Here is a 17,541-nt window from a genome sequence, read left to right on the forward strand (position 1 = left end):
GTTTGCATTTTTAGAAAAGGCTCAATTGCAATCCATATTTGAAGCTGATATTGAAAGAGCTTGTACAATGACTTCAACGAAATTTAAGCGATCTCCCGGTTTGTGGGAGTTTTGTTAGGCCCTCTTGAATCCAATACTGGATTTTGATCGCAAATGCATCGTGAGTCAAATGGATAATTGGATCCTCTCTATGTATTTGTGTTGTGGTCTCAATTTGCATATTAATCGCAATTTTTTTATGCTCTGGCCCTATACTAATGACTTTCCCTCTGTGGTAATTTGTTCCAGCCACTGTAATGGTGTTCAATCCTCTTCACTTCTACTCATTGAAGACATATCTGAAGGAATTGATAACGGAGAGGAAGTCTGCTCAAAGCTTCCCCCCCCTCCCCGAGGAGAGCAACTGGTGCAATCGTGCATGCCTCTTCCTGCTGGTCCTGCTCGACACCTTGTGCTCCCTGCATTGTGGAGACGACTCCCTCTGCGTCATCCGGGAGGAGGCCAAACCAAGCCCCCCCGTCGTGGCCGACAGTCAGCTGAGCGACCACCTGTCGTGCCCACTCCCTCGTCTCCTCGTCCTGCCCAACGCCCCCATCTCCTCCCCATCTCGCACCGCTCACTGCTTCCAAAGCGCCGTGGCTGAAATATGTGAGGCTACGGGGGGAGATCCCGGCATGGAATCCTTTGCCCACGCGTTGAACTGTATCCTGGGATTGTTCCAGGGTGCCGCACTCGATGATCCGTCCACTCTTGCGAGGTCCAGGGCAGTGCTCGAGTTGTGGTTCTTCGGTCCGCCCATCTTTCACGGTGGTCCACTCCACTCACCTGGTGGGGATAGGGTGCATGACGAGGTAGCCATCGATGCGAGGGATGCCACAAGATGGGGTGTCAAGAACCCCCTGCTGTCTGTAGGGGAGCCGGAACCATTGTCCGTGGAAGGGGAGCTGCTGAGTGCCACGCCGAGGCGCTGGTTGGATCTGGAGAGGGCGGGCGCGTTGAGGTCGTTGGCCGTGAGTGCATTGCACCGCGGCAGCCGGGTGCCCTCGCCTCTTGAGTCGGGACTGGAGGTGTCCAATGCAGAGGAGGCGACCGGGGTGGCTGGCAAGTGCTGTCGAGGCTGGAGGGTGGGTGAAATAGGGGGCCGACCCACGTTGCCGGCTTGTGAAGAGGTGAGGCTGAGGTTCCTGGTGGGTACGAGCGGCTCCGAGGTGGCCGATGCGTGGGAAATGCTTGCCAGGAGCGAGTTGTCGTCACCCTTGTCGGCCATCGCTGTGGGACGGACTTATGTGGATGCCCCCCTCAGAAAACTAACGGCTTGGTCCATCTCTAGTGGCCCAGAGATCGGGGAGGCTCAGTGCTAGTGATTCAATTGCTGCGTTGTTGGTGCTAGATTTCCTCTATTAAATGAACAAATATTTCAAGTTGACTACATAAATTGGCTTAGAAAGGCTGAAATTTGTCAGAGGTGCCTGCCAACACTTAAAAGGTGCATAATATACATACATGCATATATTTTTTATGGGCTACTTCAATTGAGCAATGCACAATGTTAAGTTTGTGGAAGTTCTATCTCTTCGTTTGTAGATATTCAAAAGTATTCATCCTTCTATGCAGCTAAGAGGTTTTTTTATGGAATGGATTATTATTTTTAATATTCATGATTTTATTTTGATGACTCATGATTTGATTCAAGTATTGCATTCTAATTTCCTTTTACTTTCTTTTTGTAGTAGGTACTGGAATTTTGCTAATACATATTTGTAATTTTTCCGACAAGAATGTTAAGCCTTCTTGGTTTTCACGATTAATTATTAATTGCTCATAAAATGCTGATTCTTCATAATAAACCATCTGCCAGATCTTTACAAGTACCTCATCCAACTAACTCCTGTTAACGGGTGATGGTAACTGAGCTAGTATTTCAATTTGTAACTAAAAAAATGGCATGTGGGGGATGATTTGCCATTTGTAGCTGTGCTTCTTTTCTCCTCAAAGATTGCTCAGGGGTATAATACAATCCATAACATTCTTTCCTGCTGAAATTTCTTTAATCCTGAAAGTGTATTTTTGTAATATTTGGACTATAGGATTTAGTTAATTTTATTGGGAGGACAATGCTACCAATCGGTCATAAAATGCTTGGTCTACGATTATTGTCTTTGATTACCACTATTAATCCTCATGGCTGTGTAAGTAATTTTGTAAGTAATACGTTGAAGCACATAAAATGTGCATTTTTAATCAATAAGTAACTACTGTCCCTTCATGACTGTATTAACGAATCATCTTTCCATACATTCTTAATTCAATGAGGAGTCATAATCTGTAATGAAATTACATTTTGGTTTGGCTTAAATGCTTTAATTGCTAAACTGTAAATAAACAGTGTTTCCAGCCAGGAAGAAAATAATCATTTGCTCCCTCATCAATATGATTAGGATGGCAGAAATTTTGTATATAAGTATCTACTCTAAAAATGATGTCAGGTTGGGGTAGTGGAAAGTATTCTATTTTGCCAAGTTGAAATTGCACAAACATGACACTTATCATTGCTCTCATAATCCCTCAGTGCTATTTTACTCTCATCCACCATTATTGGATATTTTTCCAAGAATAGATAATTTTTAATTAAATGAACTCATTGAGGTCACTACATTTTTTCAGCATTAAATTTTGAAGAAATTGAGTGATTTTTAAAACAGCTTTGGGCCACGCCAGCTATCTATTGCAATTGGTGAATTGCTGGGTTAAAGACTGAATTTATTTTTAATACTCAAATTGACTACGGACTTATACCCATAGGCTGAAAAATAAACAGAATTTATTGTTGTATTGCTCTTCTGTGGATTTACGGCCGTGCTTTCTTCAATGTCTACTGTATGTATTTTCCAATATTTTTTTATGCTCCAAACATTTGATCAATCAATTCGACATTAAATGACATTGTCATCAATACCCCCTTATTTGTGGAGGTGAACAATCATCACGAGAAAACTACTTCATTCGTTGTATTTACTACGAGCTAATATGATTCTGTTCCTCAAATTTGAAATGACCCGCAATATGATAATAATATATGTGTTTTACTGAATGTGTACTTGTTAATTTAAAAATACATTGTTTAAAGTTGTTAATACTGTATTTATACTTTCTTTCTTTGCAAAAGGTATATTATATCTTGTAAAGCCATTGTGATTGTATCCCATTTTTTTTTCTAAATAATGTATGTACTATTGTTTATTTGGTGCCATTAGAAATATAAGTATTTTCAAGAACTTGGATGTGTTATTACAGTACACTCCCGATCATCCCAATGGGCTAATGGTGATGGGGGGAGACGGCACGGATAATCCGTAAACATGAATAACCCAAACTTTCACTTAAATGTCTTGCAATGTTATTGATTTACCTAAAACAAACAACATAAAATCATTCATGCAGGTATTCTGTTATTTTAGAGTGCTTCCCGGACTCAATGAGAGCTTTCTTTGCCAGTTTGCGATCTTCTTAGTGGCGATAACATGGTTGTATGTACTCGTATTATTAATGCTCTATGCAAGGCCTGGTTTCGAAAACCACACATCCATGGCTGTGTGATCACGAATATAGAAAAGTGGTTTGCACGTGGTAAAGTGCTTCAGGAACACGGTGCTCCCTTCAGTGCAGCTAGCGCACGATTACTTCCGTTTTACGTAGGGTATTCTAACGGAAATAATAACCCCAGTGTCTCCTCGCATTAATGCAGTAATTGTGATGATTTTGCGTCCGATTTTATTTTTTATAAAGATCGCAGAAAAAATTGAGCGAGAGTGAAAATCATGCACAGATAATCTGCAACCCGGATAAACTGTACATAAACGGATAATCGGAAGTCTGCTGTATTTCTCAAAGTCAGTGGTACTTGCTGCAGATAAATGTCATAAGTACCCTTTTATTATGCATAAACAATGTAATTGAATCTCATTTCCTCTACCTAACCCATCAAAATTATTTTCATAGGAAGGACATTAAAAAGAAAGGGGCATGCGAGACTACTATGTACAGTATGTACAGTAAAACCTCTTTACATTGTAATTGAGAGGACCAAAATTTGGGCAATTTGATATATGGAGGTTCACTATAGAGAGGTTTTAGTGATAGGCACAATTTTTTCATATCCTTGGCAAATGAAAAACTACTGTCTTTTCAACCATTGTATTTATCTGTTTAAACAAACATCTTTGCATTAGTGAACATAAATTTATTATTAAATAATAACAGAAAGTGAGTGCTACTGCATGATTTTTACCATGATTCGAGAGAAAACTATGTGAGCTCTCTTAATTCAACAGTCACTTAAAATTATTAGGATAGTTGGATACCTTTTTTCTTATTTACTGTTAGGTATGCTCTCATATGGAGCAAAACGGCCATAACTAATGGTTAATGTGAAAATTAAAGCATATTAAAGGTGTATAAGAAAAAAATAAGCGTGAAACATTTATCGCTGAAAATGTCATTCCATCTACGTAATCGCCCCTGCATTAATGGTCTCTAGTTGTCTCAGTACGATTTGCGGAGGTAGTTAGGCCATCTCGGGGGTCTCTCTTTGGTATGATAAGTGGAGGTTTAATGAGATTAAGAGTTTCACTACAAAGAGGTTTGCCTATAAACTTACATGTAAATCTGACGGGACCACAGGGGTGGTATGAAGTATGGAGGGTTACGATGTAAAGAGGTTCACTACATAGAGGTTTTACTGTACTGCCCCACAAGCTGCATAATCTTAGGACTCCAGCCTTTAACAAATGAAAAGGAAGTGCTTGAACAAAGTTCCTCATAGCCTTTATTTAAGTCCTCTGTTGTTTGGGATCCTTGTGTTTGGCGAAATATCTCCGTAAATTTATCGTTCCTGTTTTGACCTGGAAATACAGGTAAAAGTTTCCAATATTATGTTCCCCGTATCTCTCTGTAATACATCTATTCATAATTTCTGAAGCAATCTAAGCTTAGCACATTGCCGCTACACCTCTTTGCGGCTTCCAGCCTAAATGTCTGCATAAATTTTTCTCTGTGTATGCTTTCTATTTTCCCTTGCGTCGTGTACTATTCATCTGTATTCTCATCAAGTTCATAAATTAAATCTGTCTGCACCAGATCGTATATACTGGTGAGCAGACCAAAAATGGTGAAAATCAATTACAGCATAAAAATAAGTGAATGATAAGTCATGGTTATCACACATTAATGAGATTAGAACCCAAACTGATGCCAAAAAGAATTGCTACCCTAATAATTGGTATAGAAAACCACTTTGGAACGCTCTCCCTCAGTGAAGGCTTCACAAAAAAAAGCCCGAAATCTCAGTCTTCGGCACATTAAAGTTCCTGCCATTTGGATTGAAAACACAAATAAATATGCTTGAATGATTCATGATAAGAACTTTAATCCTATAAAGTCAATCATTCAAAGATTTTCCCTATGCAAAGGGAAACGTCGGCCATATCTGATGAAATGGATGGGAATTAGGTGGCTGCCTCCAAAGCAATTAAATCCAGCATGAACTTGCGACATTTTACTAACATTTTATTCCTAAGTAAACGGACCACTCCTTGCGACATTTTACTAACATTTTATTCTTAAGTAAATGGATGTTTTACTTGTGTGATATTGGCAACTTGATGTATTACTGTGTATTAATTTACCAAGTGCAATAATTAATTTACTTACACGGAGAGACCACGTACCTTGCTCCGCCTTTTTCAATGCCGTAATTTTTATGGCATTTGGAATGGCAAACACATCTCTGAACTGGTAGTGGTACCATTGAATGGGCCTTAGTTTGGCTGTAAGTGATTAATTTTCATAGGGTATATTTGACAAGCCTTAATAGCATGCATCATACAGATAGTTCAGTCCCTGATCTAGTGGCTACGGCATTCAGCTACAGATCCAAAGCGCCTGTGTTCGAAACTCCTTGGTGGCAGTTGGTGTAATGGTTAGCGTCGACAACTTCCTCCCAGGGAGCCCAAGTTCAGGGTTTCGTCATGGCAGTATATTTTGTAGTCTTCATTTTGGTCATACGGCAACAAGTACATATTTCATTAATTTTAATTGCAGCAAGCATATGCAGGAGAGAAATTGTTTATCATAATGGAGTTAAGGCATGTACATAAGTGGTGTCATTTTGAACGTGGAGATATGAAGACTACACTTGCTACCTTCCTCAAAAACATACCAAAAGATTAACGGGGAGCAATAACAGTGGCTTTTTTTAGAAGAAATATTGTAGGTGGACCTCTTGTCATTATGCTGGAAGGGCTACAGAAGATTTTGGGAAGCAGATAGCACAAGACACACACAGTGTATTTGTTGATTTTAATAACTCAACTTTCATTTTATCCTATTAGTTAATTGAAATAATATTTCAGAATGGTTTTTTAGTGCATTGAGTATTTTTAAGTAAACTCCCTTTGGTGTAACGTGAATTGCAGGTATTCGAGAGATATGGCAATTTATATTTGTTCTGTGTTGTTATTTATTACGTCTGCACTCATATTGCTGCTTGCCGTGAGCCTTAATGGCATGTGCCATTGCAAGAAGTGGTTTTCATTTTTAAATTGGAAGTTGATCGCCATAAGCTATAAGAAAACTTAACATTCTAGCGCACACCAACCCTTGCTAGCGTGGTTGTCATATCTCCGGGTTCGAAATGACACCGCTTGTATACCTTTACTCAATTATGATGATAAAAAATTTCTCTCATGCATATGATTGCTGAGATTATAATTTATGAAATACTTGCTGCCATATGATCAAAATGAAGAATACAAAATGCACTGCTGTGACGAAGCCCTGAACCCGGCCCCCCTGGGTGGGAGTCAACAGTGCTAGCCATTACAACAACTGACCAATTTTTAAGGAGACACGCTATTGTGGAATTATATAAGGCTAATTAAAAGTATCGCATGGAAATTAATTAATTACAGCCATACCAAGGCCCACTATCAGTTCAGAGATGTGTTTGCCATTCCGAATGCCATAAAAAATATGGCTTTGAAAAAGGCGGAGCAAGGTATGTGGTCTCCCCCAGCAAGAATTGTTGAATTTCGTAATGATTTGTGAATGCTCTAACTTTACTTGGAATATTCTGACATTAAAGTTGCTTGGGTTTTACCTGGATACTAAACTCAGCTGGAGGTATAATATGTCACTAAAGGTAAACAAAAATCTTTCCAGATCTCTCTTTACTTTGAGAAAAGTATGCTTGACAGTCCCTTCTGATTTGTATACATATTTTGCTTTTTATCACAGCCACTTGGACTATGGCCTGGAAATATGGGGTAATGGCCCTCACATAAAATTTGTATTTCTTTTGCAAAAAAAGGCTATTAGAATACTTACTAAATCCGTATCTAGGGAAATCCCTCTTATAAAATTGAAAATTTTTAATTTTATAGTACACGTTTATGTGTTCAGAGTTTTTCTCATCTTTTTCTTTTTCCTCAAATTACCTTGTTGAATACAAGACACGGTCTCGGGCTTTATTTTGTGGAATTGTTTCTATATAGAATAAAATAGCTTTGTTTTATTCCACACTTTATTTTAAATAGCACGACCTGGGTTTCAGCATCTATAGATAGTGATGAATCATCAGGGATGATAGCACTAGATGCCGAAACCCGGGTCGTGCTATTTAAAATAAAGTGCGGAATAGAACAAAGTGATCTTATTTTATTCTACCTTGTTGAAGGCTGTCTTTTCTAGATCTATCCATTATTTCTTCACTTTAAAATGAATTACACCAAGGGTTATATGGAAAACCAAAATATATTTCATATCATCGAGAAAAAATACATAAAATATATACTGTACAAAATACAAATAACAAATATACAAAATACCAATTATGCTTCTCCAGGAGGGACGTTTTATACCCCATGTTTTTCTTGATTCCAGCAATGGGGCAAGACTTGGTTCATTTTCACAAGAATACTAAAACTTAAATACCAGATTATGAGCCTGAAGAATTTAAGTGTAGCTAAGGGATTAGAAAATCAACGTGCACCACACACACACATACCGAAATACCTTTTTGATGAGCACCATTACCTTCTTCACACGAATGATTCATTGCTTAGTTTCATCCTTCACTCAAACCCATGCAGGACATTTTCTATGGCATACTTAATGCATGCATATAAATAGTACATATATACCAACCCTGTACATATACTGCATATGCTAAATATATAAAAATTTTACGTATATTACATGCATGACGTAGCATGTGTGCTGTGTGGGAAATATCACAGTTAGGTTATGCTGGAATTACTTGAAAGGTTACTGGACCCAAAAAATATTAATTCAATGCCATGGAAAGTTCATGCTAAAAATTACTATGACTCGGTCAAAGCTTTTTCATTTAATTTATTTCAAAAGTACCATTTTCATATTGGGTAAAAATTTGAAATTCCCAAATAAGTCCATAAACCTCTGGAGGCAAAGCAGTCCTTGCTCCATCTAACTCGAGGAAAGCTTTAGATTATGGCGGCAATTAAAATACCAGTAGCCATATCGCGGTGAAAATGTTCACTGACTAACAGCATGCAGATGACTTTGCTAGCGACTGCAAATATCACATATTAAGCAAATGTTTGTGGCGTAAAAAGGAGTCATTGCTAGATACTTGCTCAACAACAGTTGGAATGAGTATCTCAATGGTAGACTGTACTATTTCGGCTACTCCACACACCCAGAGGTAAAGCCTCAAATGAGATAAATGATTATTTAGTAAAATTTGAGCTTTCAGACCTTTTTAGAGACCAAAACTGGCTTCCTTCTGGCTATTTCAGAGCGTATTTATGCTACCACTGTTGGCTTAACACAGCAGGGTGCCACCATCTAGTGCACTTTTGTACATTAGTTTGATGTAGGTGAAACTGCAATTTCATATTTTTTTAAATATCTTTCGAGTGCATTGCAAACAGAGCTGCTGGGGAAACACACAGACATATCTTTTTATAGGATGATACAATGGGTCAAAAATAAATAATAATGATTGTCTTTTAAATAGCAAGCAAGCAGGATTCAATAGAAAAATCAATAGGTGCTCATCTATGTCAATTTTGAAGACGACAGTTACAGAGGAATTTCCACGTTTAGAAATACATTGATTCAAGCATTAATATTCACACGTACATACATTACTACTCTTGAGTTCTGGGGGTACTTTGATGAACTGATTGTGAAAGTAGAAAGTGGGGGAGAGCATTGAAATGAAAAAATAAATAGTAAATGTAGTTAACACGAATAATGAAAGAAATTACAAGGCTCAATTAATTCAGCATAACGAAAAGGTCAATACACCATTAAACAGAAGTTGGAGGAATTAGAAAAATCCAGGGTGGGAGTGCTGCAGGAGACAGCGCCTGCAGGTTGAGCGCAAAGCGCTGCAGGCTCTGGGCGAGACAAGAGGACAGTCCCTGATATCTAGGTGCCTCAGTCCAAGACAGCGCACAGCAAGCAAGGAAACACCCCTGTCGCTAACCTGAAAAGAAACAGGCAAACCTTAGTATACGAATGCACAGGGTTCAAAAATCTTTTGGCCCTTACGTTAGTGTTTATAATAAGCTAAGAATTAAATGTACACGAATATCCATATCCTGGATAGAGGTAGCTTACCTAGGGGGAACTCTGAACCTTAGGAAAGCTAGGTAAGGACTTTATTCCTGTCAAAGAGGCCAGTGAAGCCTCATGTTTGGTTAGGTGGGATAAATGTGCATTCATTGGATTCATTTCTATTTGCCTATTTTGGTTTGTGTCCCTTCCAATTTGCCTGCCCTCCCTCTATCCTTTTGTCAATCCCAGTGATGAGAGAGGCCGTTGGGATATTGTGAGTCTTATCTGAGCCTATCCGACGGAACTACATGCATATCCCATTAATGGATTTGACCATCAAATATGTATTCTCTTTCTAAAACGGACAGAAGCTTGCCCTATACCTGTGACCAGTGCTGGCATCCAAAATTTATTCTCTCCTCATAAACACAGACCCCAAACCATACAGACAGCAAAGATGCACAAACTTCACATAATGGGGAATTTGACGTCCCCTCAGCCTGACCAACATTCGCTCCATCCCTCCGTCTCGTCCAATCAAAAAGCTTGAGTTAAATCCAGTTATGGCACAAATCTCCGAGGATGGAGTTTACACCTGCTTTGTTGGCAAACCACATTATGTCCATGTGATTGGAATACATACAGGTTGTCCCAAGAAACTTATTCGTTATTTTTGGAAAACATGACCTCTGATCGGGAAAATTAGAAAGCCTTATGATGTTAAATGAAGTATTAAAATTAATTTAAATGTTAAATATAAACATTAGCACTTCACTTTTGCCTTTTAAGAGGCACTCTAAAGCCTCGATGGCCGCAGGGTAAAGTCCTCAACTGTCACACTGAAGGTCATGAGTTTGAGTCCCACCGGAGTACGTTGCTCCTACCCAGTACGTGGGTGTCTGCCGTGCATTAATACAATCGATACATTGTAACAAAACCCCAATGTAAAAGCCAATAATGAGCAATTTTTGGTAGTATGGCGATGAATAAAATAAATACCATAAATAAATACCATACAAATATATACCATAGACTATTGTGATTTAGGAAACTCAATGCATCCCGCTAATCCTCTCTTTCTTCCCCAACATCGCTACCTTCTTCAGCTCTCGTCTCCTCACCCACTTTAACCCCGCCCTCCCCTCGCTGGTCAGATACCTATCCTCACAGGAAAAGCCTCGTCCCAAATCAAGGCTGCCCCTTTCCCTCTCTACCTCCTCACCCTATTCCATTCCCTGCTTAACCCTCACCTCTCCCTCTCAACCAGTCCTTTTCCTTTCCAATAGATGTCCTCACTGTCAGTTGTGTACTTTGTGTATGATGCATGCAAGATCAGTCACCTGACGATGTAACCAAGTTACGAAACCCGGGTCGTGCCCATAATTAAATAACGTAGTGAACCTTACAAAGTTTTTACTTCTTTATTTCCAATGTGGAGAGGTTTTACAAAGTAAATCCTGAAGTTATTAGCTATAAAATAAATACATTTAAAAAAATGGAAAATGATAATAAGATTCAGGATAAAGGATTTTAAGACAGACTTTTCTTATAAAGTTGGCTATAAATGAATGGAAAATGATCTTTTGAAATATTATATGCAAAAGCTATCATATTTTTACTCCTGTATTGTATAATAGCATGCTTGTTCTCATATTGGCACGCTAATTTAAAATTGTAAAATATTGAAAAATCATAAATTATATTGCATACTTTTGAAAATTAATAATTTTTTATAGTGAAATGATAAATAAATAAATAAATAAATATCTTTATTGTTCTATGGGTCAAACATGTGACATAGAACATTGTCAGGGAGGACATCAAAACGTACATGTTGTCATAAACTATCAGACAAAAATTCATTTACATTGTAATAACCCTTAGGCTGTAGAAATTTTTTAAATTTTGTCTTAAAAACATTAATATTTGAAATATGTTTTATACTCGTAGGCAATTTGTTAAAAATAAGCGAGGCAGAGTGATGTGGACCTCTTTTGGCACATAATTGTTGTAAGATATGTATTGTATGTTGTAAGATTTTCACTCCCACGGGTCAGATAGGCATGAACCGAGGAGTTTGGTTAAAATAAGGTAGGGTTCTTTTTTACAAATAATGCACAGTAAAAAATGTACATACTTGGTAGTGTCATTATATTATATTTTAGAAATAATGGCTTTCCAGGATACCTGATGGACACATTTGCCATAACTTTCAAGGCTCTTTTTTGCATAGAGAATGCTCTAGCAGCAGCACTTGTGTTTCCCCATAAACTACACAATAAGTCAAGTGAGAATGAATTTTGGCATAATATATCAATTTCAGTATTTCTAATGAAGTAGTTGGAGCCAATTTGCGAATCATATATATTCCCGTTGCCATTTTGCTAACTAAATCCTCAATATGATATTGCCAATCAAGGTTTCCAGTTAATTTCAACCCTAAAAATTTTGTAGAGCTAGACTGCTGAATGGCTGTTGATGAATTAGTCTTAAGTAGAGGACTCATTTCTGGAGGACTAATTTTGTGATGGAAATTTAAAAAACATGTTTTATTTCCATTCAATTTTAAGTTATTACTTTTACACCAGTCAATCATCTGTGCTACTGATGAGCGTGCCATATCAATCACCTCCCCTGTCTTATTACCAAAACTCAGAGTAGTAGCATCATCAGCATATAAAATGACTTTACTCTGATGCAAATGAGATGGTATGTTATCAGGAAATAATGTATGAAAACTAATACTGTGAAAAAACAGCTCAAGTGTTTATTTGTAAACAACATTATTTTAAGAAATTTTTTTATTACGAGACTCATTTATTTTAAATTTTGACAGAATAGCTGAATTGGAAGAGTTTATCTATCCATCCAATGAATTCTTTTGATGGATAGCAATTTTGGGACTAAGTGGAAATGGTGTTACTTGATGCTATTGCAGAACAATGTTTATCAGCCTGACATTAGGTGGTCTGTTAGTTTGGTCGTGACCGCCAAATGCATGAACTGGCAAAATATGTGTTCAGGGGAGGTGCCCCCCCTCCCAGACACAAGACAAAAAATAGACAAGATTTTTAAAACGTTATCATTACGTTTGTTTTGTTTGTGTATAACAGAGCATCAATCATTTAATTTCATATCAATAATATCATACAAAAATAAATAGAATATTTCATGCATTACCTAATTGCTGTATGTTGTTTTTAATCTCAAATATGAGAAGACCATTTGTCTGTCAGGCCCTTGTGCCCCCCAGAAAAAATCCAGGATCCGTCCCTGCATGAAGCTATTGCAAAATGATGCATAAAAGGATGGGTTGGTTGAGTGCATTTGTAAACAATAGGGTAGTTTCCTTCATCAAAGAAAACAAAAGGCATTGATTGAGATTTGTTACCCACCAATAGTGTATTAATAATATACAAATTATTTGGTTTTAGAAATCCCAGTTTAGACAAATGGCAATGGTCAATTTTTATCCTCATTTGAAAAAGGCCAGATTGGCGCCCATGCGATGCCACTCCACGTGACGTCACAGGGACCTATATGCTATACGAGTAGATAGGAGTTTTACATCGTCTGAGATTACCAATGCACGCATGAGGCACAGAGCTCAGCGAAACATCTCTTCATAATCACCTATTAAAACTGCCTATGGTCGGAATGTTTCCTTCATTTGATGGTGTATTAATAATCCTTATTTAAGCCAAGCCCTATCTGCTAGCAGGGTACTCTGCTACCTGCTAGCAGCCTGCATCGCAGTGGCACTCATAGCCTCGCACCAAGGTGGCCTCATACAGTGGCAGTCTGAACCAGATGACCTCACACGGACTTTTCCCAGCATTCATGCTTAGCCGTTGCGTTTTCGCACACTTGAAAATTTTAACTTTTCATGTAATAGCAAAAAATAGACATCGTTATTTAAAAATCTAAAAGTGTGAAATACGATACATACTTACTCCAGGAGTAATAATCTTTCTATTTAGGCAATTAAAAAAAAATGGGAAACCACCCTATTGAAGGCAATATGCTCTCACCTGCTTGCAGCCTTTGAGGCCCAATCTTCTCAGTTTGGGTGCCATGGGAGCGTGGCTCAGCGTGGCGAGGCCTTCGTCCGTGATGCCGCATCCACCCACATCCAGTCGTCGCAAGCGTGGACAGGCGAGGGAGAGGGCCACTATGAGTCCATCGCCCACCCCATCGCCACACCCTCGGGCGTTGAGGTAGCGCAATGGATGTGGCAGCAGCAGGTCCCTGTTGTCTGGGGGCCACCGACTGTTCTTCACCCAGCTGAACGTCTCCTCCTGCTCCCAGAAGGACTCCTCGGGCCACCCCTCTCGCCTCCTGCGCCCCCTCTCCTCACCACTGGAGCGATCGCTGCCGCCGTGCTGGTGCAGGCACTGCCACTCCCCTCCGTCCGAGTAGTGGACGCCTGATGAGCAGTCCGTTCGGCCACGCGTCTCCATGTACGGCTGCCACGAGAGCGTGTCCGCCACCCCCTCCACCCCTCCCCCCTCCTCCATCCACTCCCCCTCCACCTCCTCCTCCTCCAGGTAGCCGTTGCCACCGTCTCGGGACCCTGATTCCATCGCAATGATAATAATAAAAACAAAAAGTTAAAACACCAGTATAAATAACATTGATAATACTGCACCTTCATTAGTCCATGAAAGAGACTTGAAAATCCAAAGTTTTTGCAAATTATAATACTATAAGTTTTGCTGATTGACTTAATAATAATTAACATATTGGAAATAAAAGAGTAAGACTTTGTAAGGTTCACTTGCACGTTTAAAAATGCGTGATCCAGGTTTCGTAACATACATATGTAGTTTATACTTTTCATCTTCAGGTGTAAGATGTAACACGTTCACCTGAAGATGTAACTACGTTACAAAACCCGGGTTGTGCCCATATTAATATAATAGTGAACCCTACAAAGTTTTATTCTTTTATTTCCAATAGGGAGAGGTTTCACAGAGCCAAGCGTGAAGTTATCAGTTAAATAATTGACTTAATTCCATTTTGACAATGAAATGAGCCGTAGCTAAATACGTATTCCTCTTCTACCAACCATATTTTGCTTTGTACTCCCCTTAGGTAATTCATTAACAATAAACGAGTCTATTTTTTTTTTAGAAGCTCTAAAGAAATACAAGTGGCTAAACGTACCAGACACACAATTTTGGTGCCATCTTTCCTCAGCATGCCACGAGACATCATTAAAGCTATGTGGTTCTGAGATGTGTAGACGCTCTCCAATCAACTGCTGCCAGTCTGGCTGAAATGAGAAAGATATTGAAAATAAAACTATTTCAAACAAACCAAATACGAGGGCTGTTTTTTTTTAATTTCCAATGGGCCATAAATAAGAGATAAATTGAATGATCAAAATTTTTTCATTGCTAAACCTCATGCACACTTGTGTTTACTTTTTGACATAATCACCTTGACGATTTAAACATTGGTCATACATGTGAAAAAGTTTTACTCTACCCTCTTCAACAAATGTTGCTGCCAATTCTTAAGGGGAAGAGTTCTATATAAATGATGATGATAGTGTTTTTATCTTTTTGTGCACAATCATGTTTGTCTAGCAGCTACCATACATAAAGCATTAGATCTCATTCCTTTGTTTGAAACAGCTGCGTTTGCTTAGTGAAATCTTTCTTCATCATCTTCATCTACATACATGGCCATACATACATACATAATTAGTTTAAGTATAGTCAAGAGTCAGTTTTTAACATCAATGCCTTCAGAAAAGTTTTAACCCTCTCCAGAAGCACATCATCCATTCGAAAGCGATGCCCTGCTAGCCACATCTTTTTTTCAGCAAAGAGACAGAAGGCACTAGGTCAAGATTGCTCGTCAGGTAATCAAAAATGCCCCAGCAATTGAAACTACTCCAGAAGCTGTTGGGCAGCACCAGCATGGCAGAGACAGACATTGTCAGACATGGCTCCAAACAATTTCAGAATTCAGCACGTTATGTTTCACACTAAACAGCTGCATTTCTCATTGTCATCAGTAGCTCTAGCGATTTGATCGATGGATTTTTCTTCCTCATAGGATAATCCTCTAAAATCGCTGGCACATTAATGGCCTTGCCTGATTTCGCTATTTAGTTGGGCCCTTTCCGCTTCTATAGCGTTGAGGTGTTTTTCCCCATCCCAACCCTTCCAACCCTATCCCAACCCCAGAGGTGTCAACGGGCTCCTATCGTGGCGGCGCCTCTTTCCTTTTTTTCCTTCCTCTCCTCCCCCTCCCCGGGTGATTGGGTGCATCAGTTGAATTACTGGGTCCCCGCCGTGGTGGTTGTATCCTCAAAGGGTTTCCCTTGAGCCCTCATTCGCTGTCATCAGTTGCATGAAATCCACAAACAATACACCATTTTGGTCCAATACGCTCAACGTGGTAGCCATGAACTTTGAAATGTTTAAGGTTGGTCTGAATATTCTTGGCTTCCTTGGTGAATTTTTGGGCATCCATCGTTTGATTATTGCTTTCATTCAGGAGTGTCATATTGAATCCACATCTCTCCTCCAGTCTATATTAATTTTAAAAATTCTTTCTTTTTAGCAGCATTAACATCAAGTAATGTCAAAGCCGGAAACACCTGACGAGTTTTGAAGTTGTATTTCTGTAGTTTGCACTTGGCAACGATATCAATTGGAGCAGCATTGTTTATGTGACTGCTACTGACTGACAACTGAAGATCAAAAATGAAAGAGCATGTAGTACATATGCTGTGCTCATTACCCTCTTGTCACTAGTACGTATAGCATTTATTGTTGTACAACGGGGAACTAGCATGAATTTTTTAAATTAAACAGGCGGACAGAAAATTATTTTCTGAATGCAACAAAGAAAACCGCTGGTATATCTGAGTTTTCCTTAGCGAGATATTCAATGATAAATATAACAAATTTTAAAGCGTGGGAAAAACTCCCTCACCCCCCAAGCCACTGCCGACGAAGCCTTGATGACATCAAAGGTGCCTAAATATCACACGAAACTATTGTTGTCATTGTTTGTAATAGTTGACAGCAGTTGTGAGAGCTTCGTTTGTCAGACATGTTACCTAATTATTTTCTATTTAAAGATAAATATGCGATGATAGAGGCTCGGAAGCCCTCATATTTTGTATTATTTCTAATATTAATGTCTGAGTAAGGGCATAAAATATAAAACTGGAGCAGTTAAACCAAAAATTTTATAATACCTAAATAACATCGTTGTAGGAGTCTGAGCCACGGCCGTTGGAAGGGGGATACGCTAATTGTAAGTTGATTTTATCGAAGGCATATCATTCATTTAAGTATGTAATTAGAACGATTTTGATGTTTACTAATGTCCGCTTAGCTTTTATATACAATAACTTCATCCATATATTCGTAGGTACCGGAGAATTCGTCGTTTAGGACTGTCTGTGCTTGTATTATGGGGTGAGTTCCGGTCAATGCAACTTTTGCTCGCTGATTGGAGGCATCTAGGAACATTTTTGTGCCAAAATAGTGTTATTTTCAACGTGACATCTCCCGTTAAGCTACTGCTAATAATCAAAGTGCCAGTGGTTGTAATGCACAAAGTTTGACAAGGTTGAAAAATATCGGCCAAGAGTTATCAGTGTTCCATCGTGATTGAATTGTAAAAAGTGCTATTACACTATCGACAAATGTCTAACAGTAGTGTAAAAATTGTCAGTGCCGTGTTAACCTCCGTTGTTCACCGTAGATAGGACATTTCCCGATCAAGCTATTGAAATAAAAACTGTGTGTGAAGTTTGTTATTCCATTATTTCATTAATTATCGATGTTGAGGCCACCTTCAATATCATTCACCCTGATGATAATGACTAAGCTGAGGAGATAAAGGCACTAAAAATGAAGAAATAGGCAGCCTAAAAGGACACTAAAATTTCAAAAGAGGCACTTAATATAGGCG

The 17,541-nt window shown here is 38.7% G+C and overlaps 2 protein-coding genes across 7 annotated transcripts in view; one reads left to right on the forward strand and one right to left on the reverse strand.

Moving 5' to 3' along the window:
• Positions 1–3,275, forward strand: part of LOC124163218 (serine-rich adhesin for platelets) — a 208,218-nt gene extending 204,943 nt beyond the window's left edge. For all 6 annotated transcript variants that reach the window (XM_046539965.1, XM_046539962.1, XM_046539968.1 and 3 more), the window contains one exon: positions 289–3,275. In XM_046539965.1, the coding sequence (XP_046395921.1) occupies positions 289–1,361 (1,073 nt within the window). In that variant the 3' untranslated portion in view covers positions 1,362–3,275. The remainder of the gene's footprint in view (positions 1–288) is intronic.
• A 5,533-nt stretch (positions 3,276–8,808) lies between these two features.
• Positions 8,809–17,541, reverse strand: part of LOC124164482 (F-box/LRR-repeat protein 7) — a 53,748-nt gene continuing 45,015 nt past the window's right edge. The window contains exons 6-7 of the mRNA XM_046541813.1: positions 13,632–14,108; positions 8,809–9,529 (exon numbers count right to left, since the gene is read on the reverse strand). Of these exons, the coding sequence (XP_046397769.1) occupies positions 9,371–9,529; positions 13,632–14,108 (636 nt within the window). The 3' untranslated portion in view covers positions 8,809–9,370. The remainder of the gene's footprint in view (positions 9,530–13,631; positions 14,109–17,541) is intronic.

This window comes from Ischnura elegans, chromosome 8, assembly GCF_921293095.1.
Source record: "Ischnura elegans chromosome 8, ioIscEleg1.1, whole genome shotgun sequence".
Classification (NCBI taxonomy): domain Eukaryota; kingdom Metazoa; phylum Arthropoda; class Insecta; order Odonata; family Coenagrionidae; genus Ischnura; species Ischnura elegans.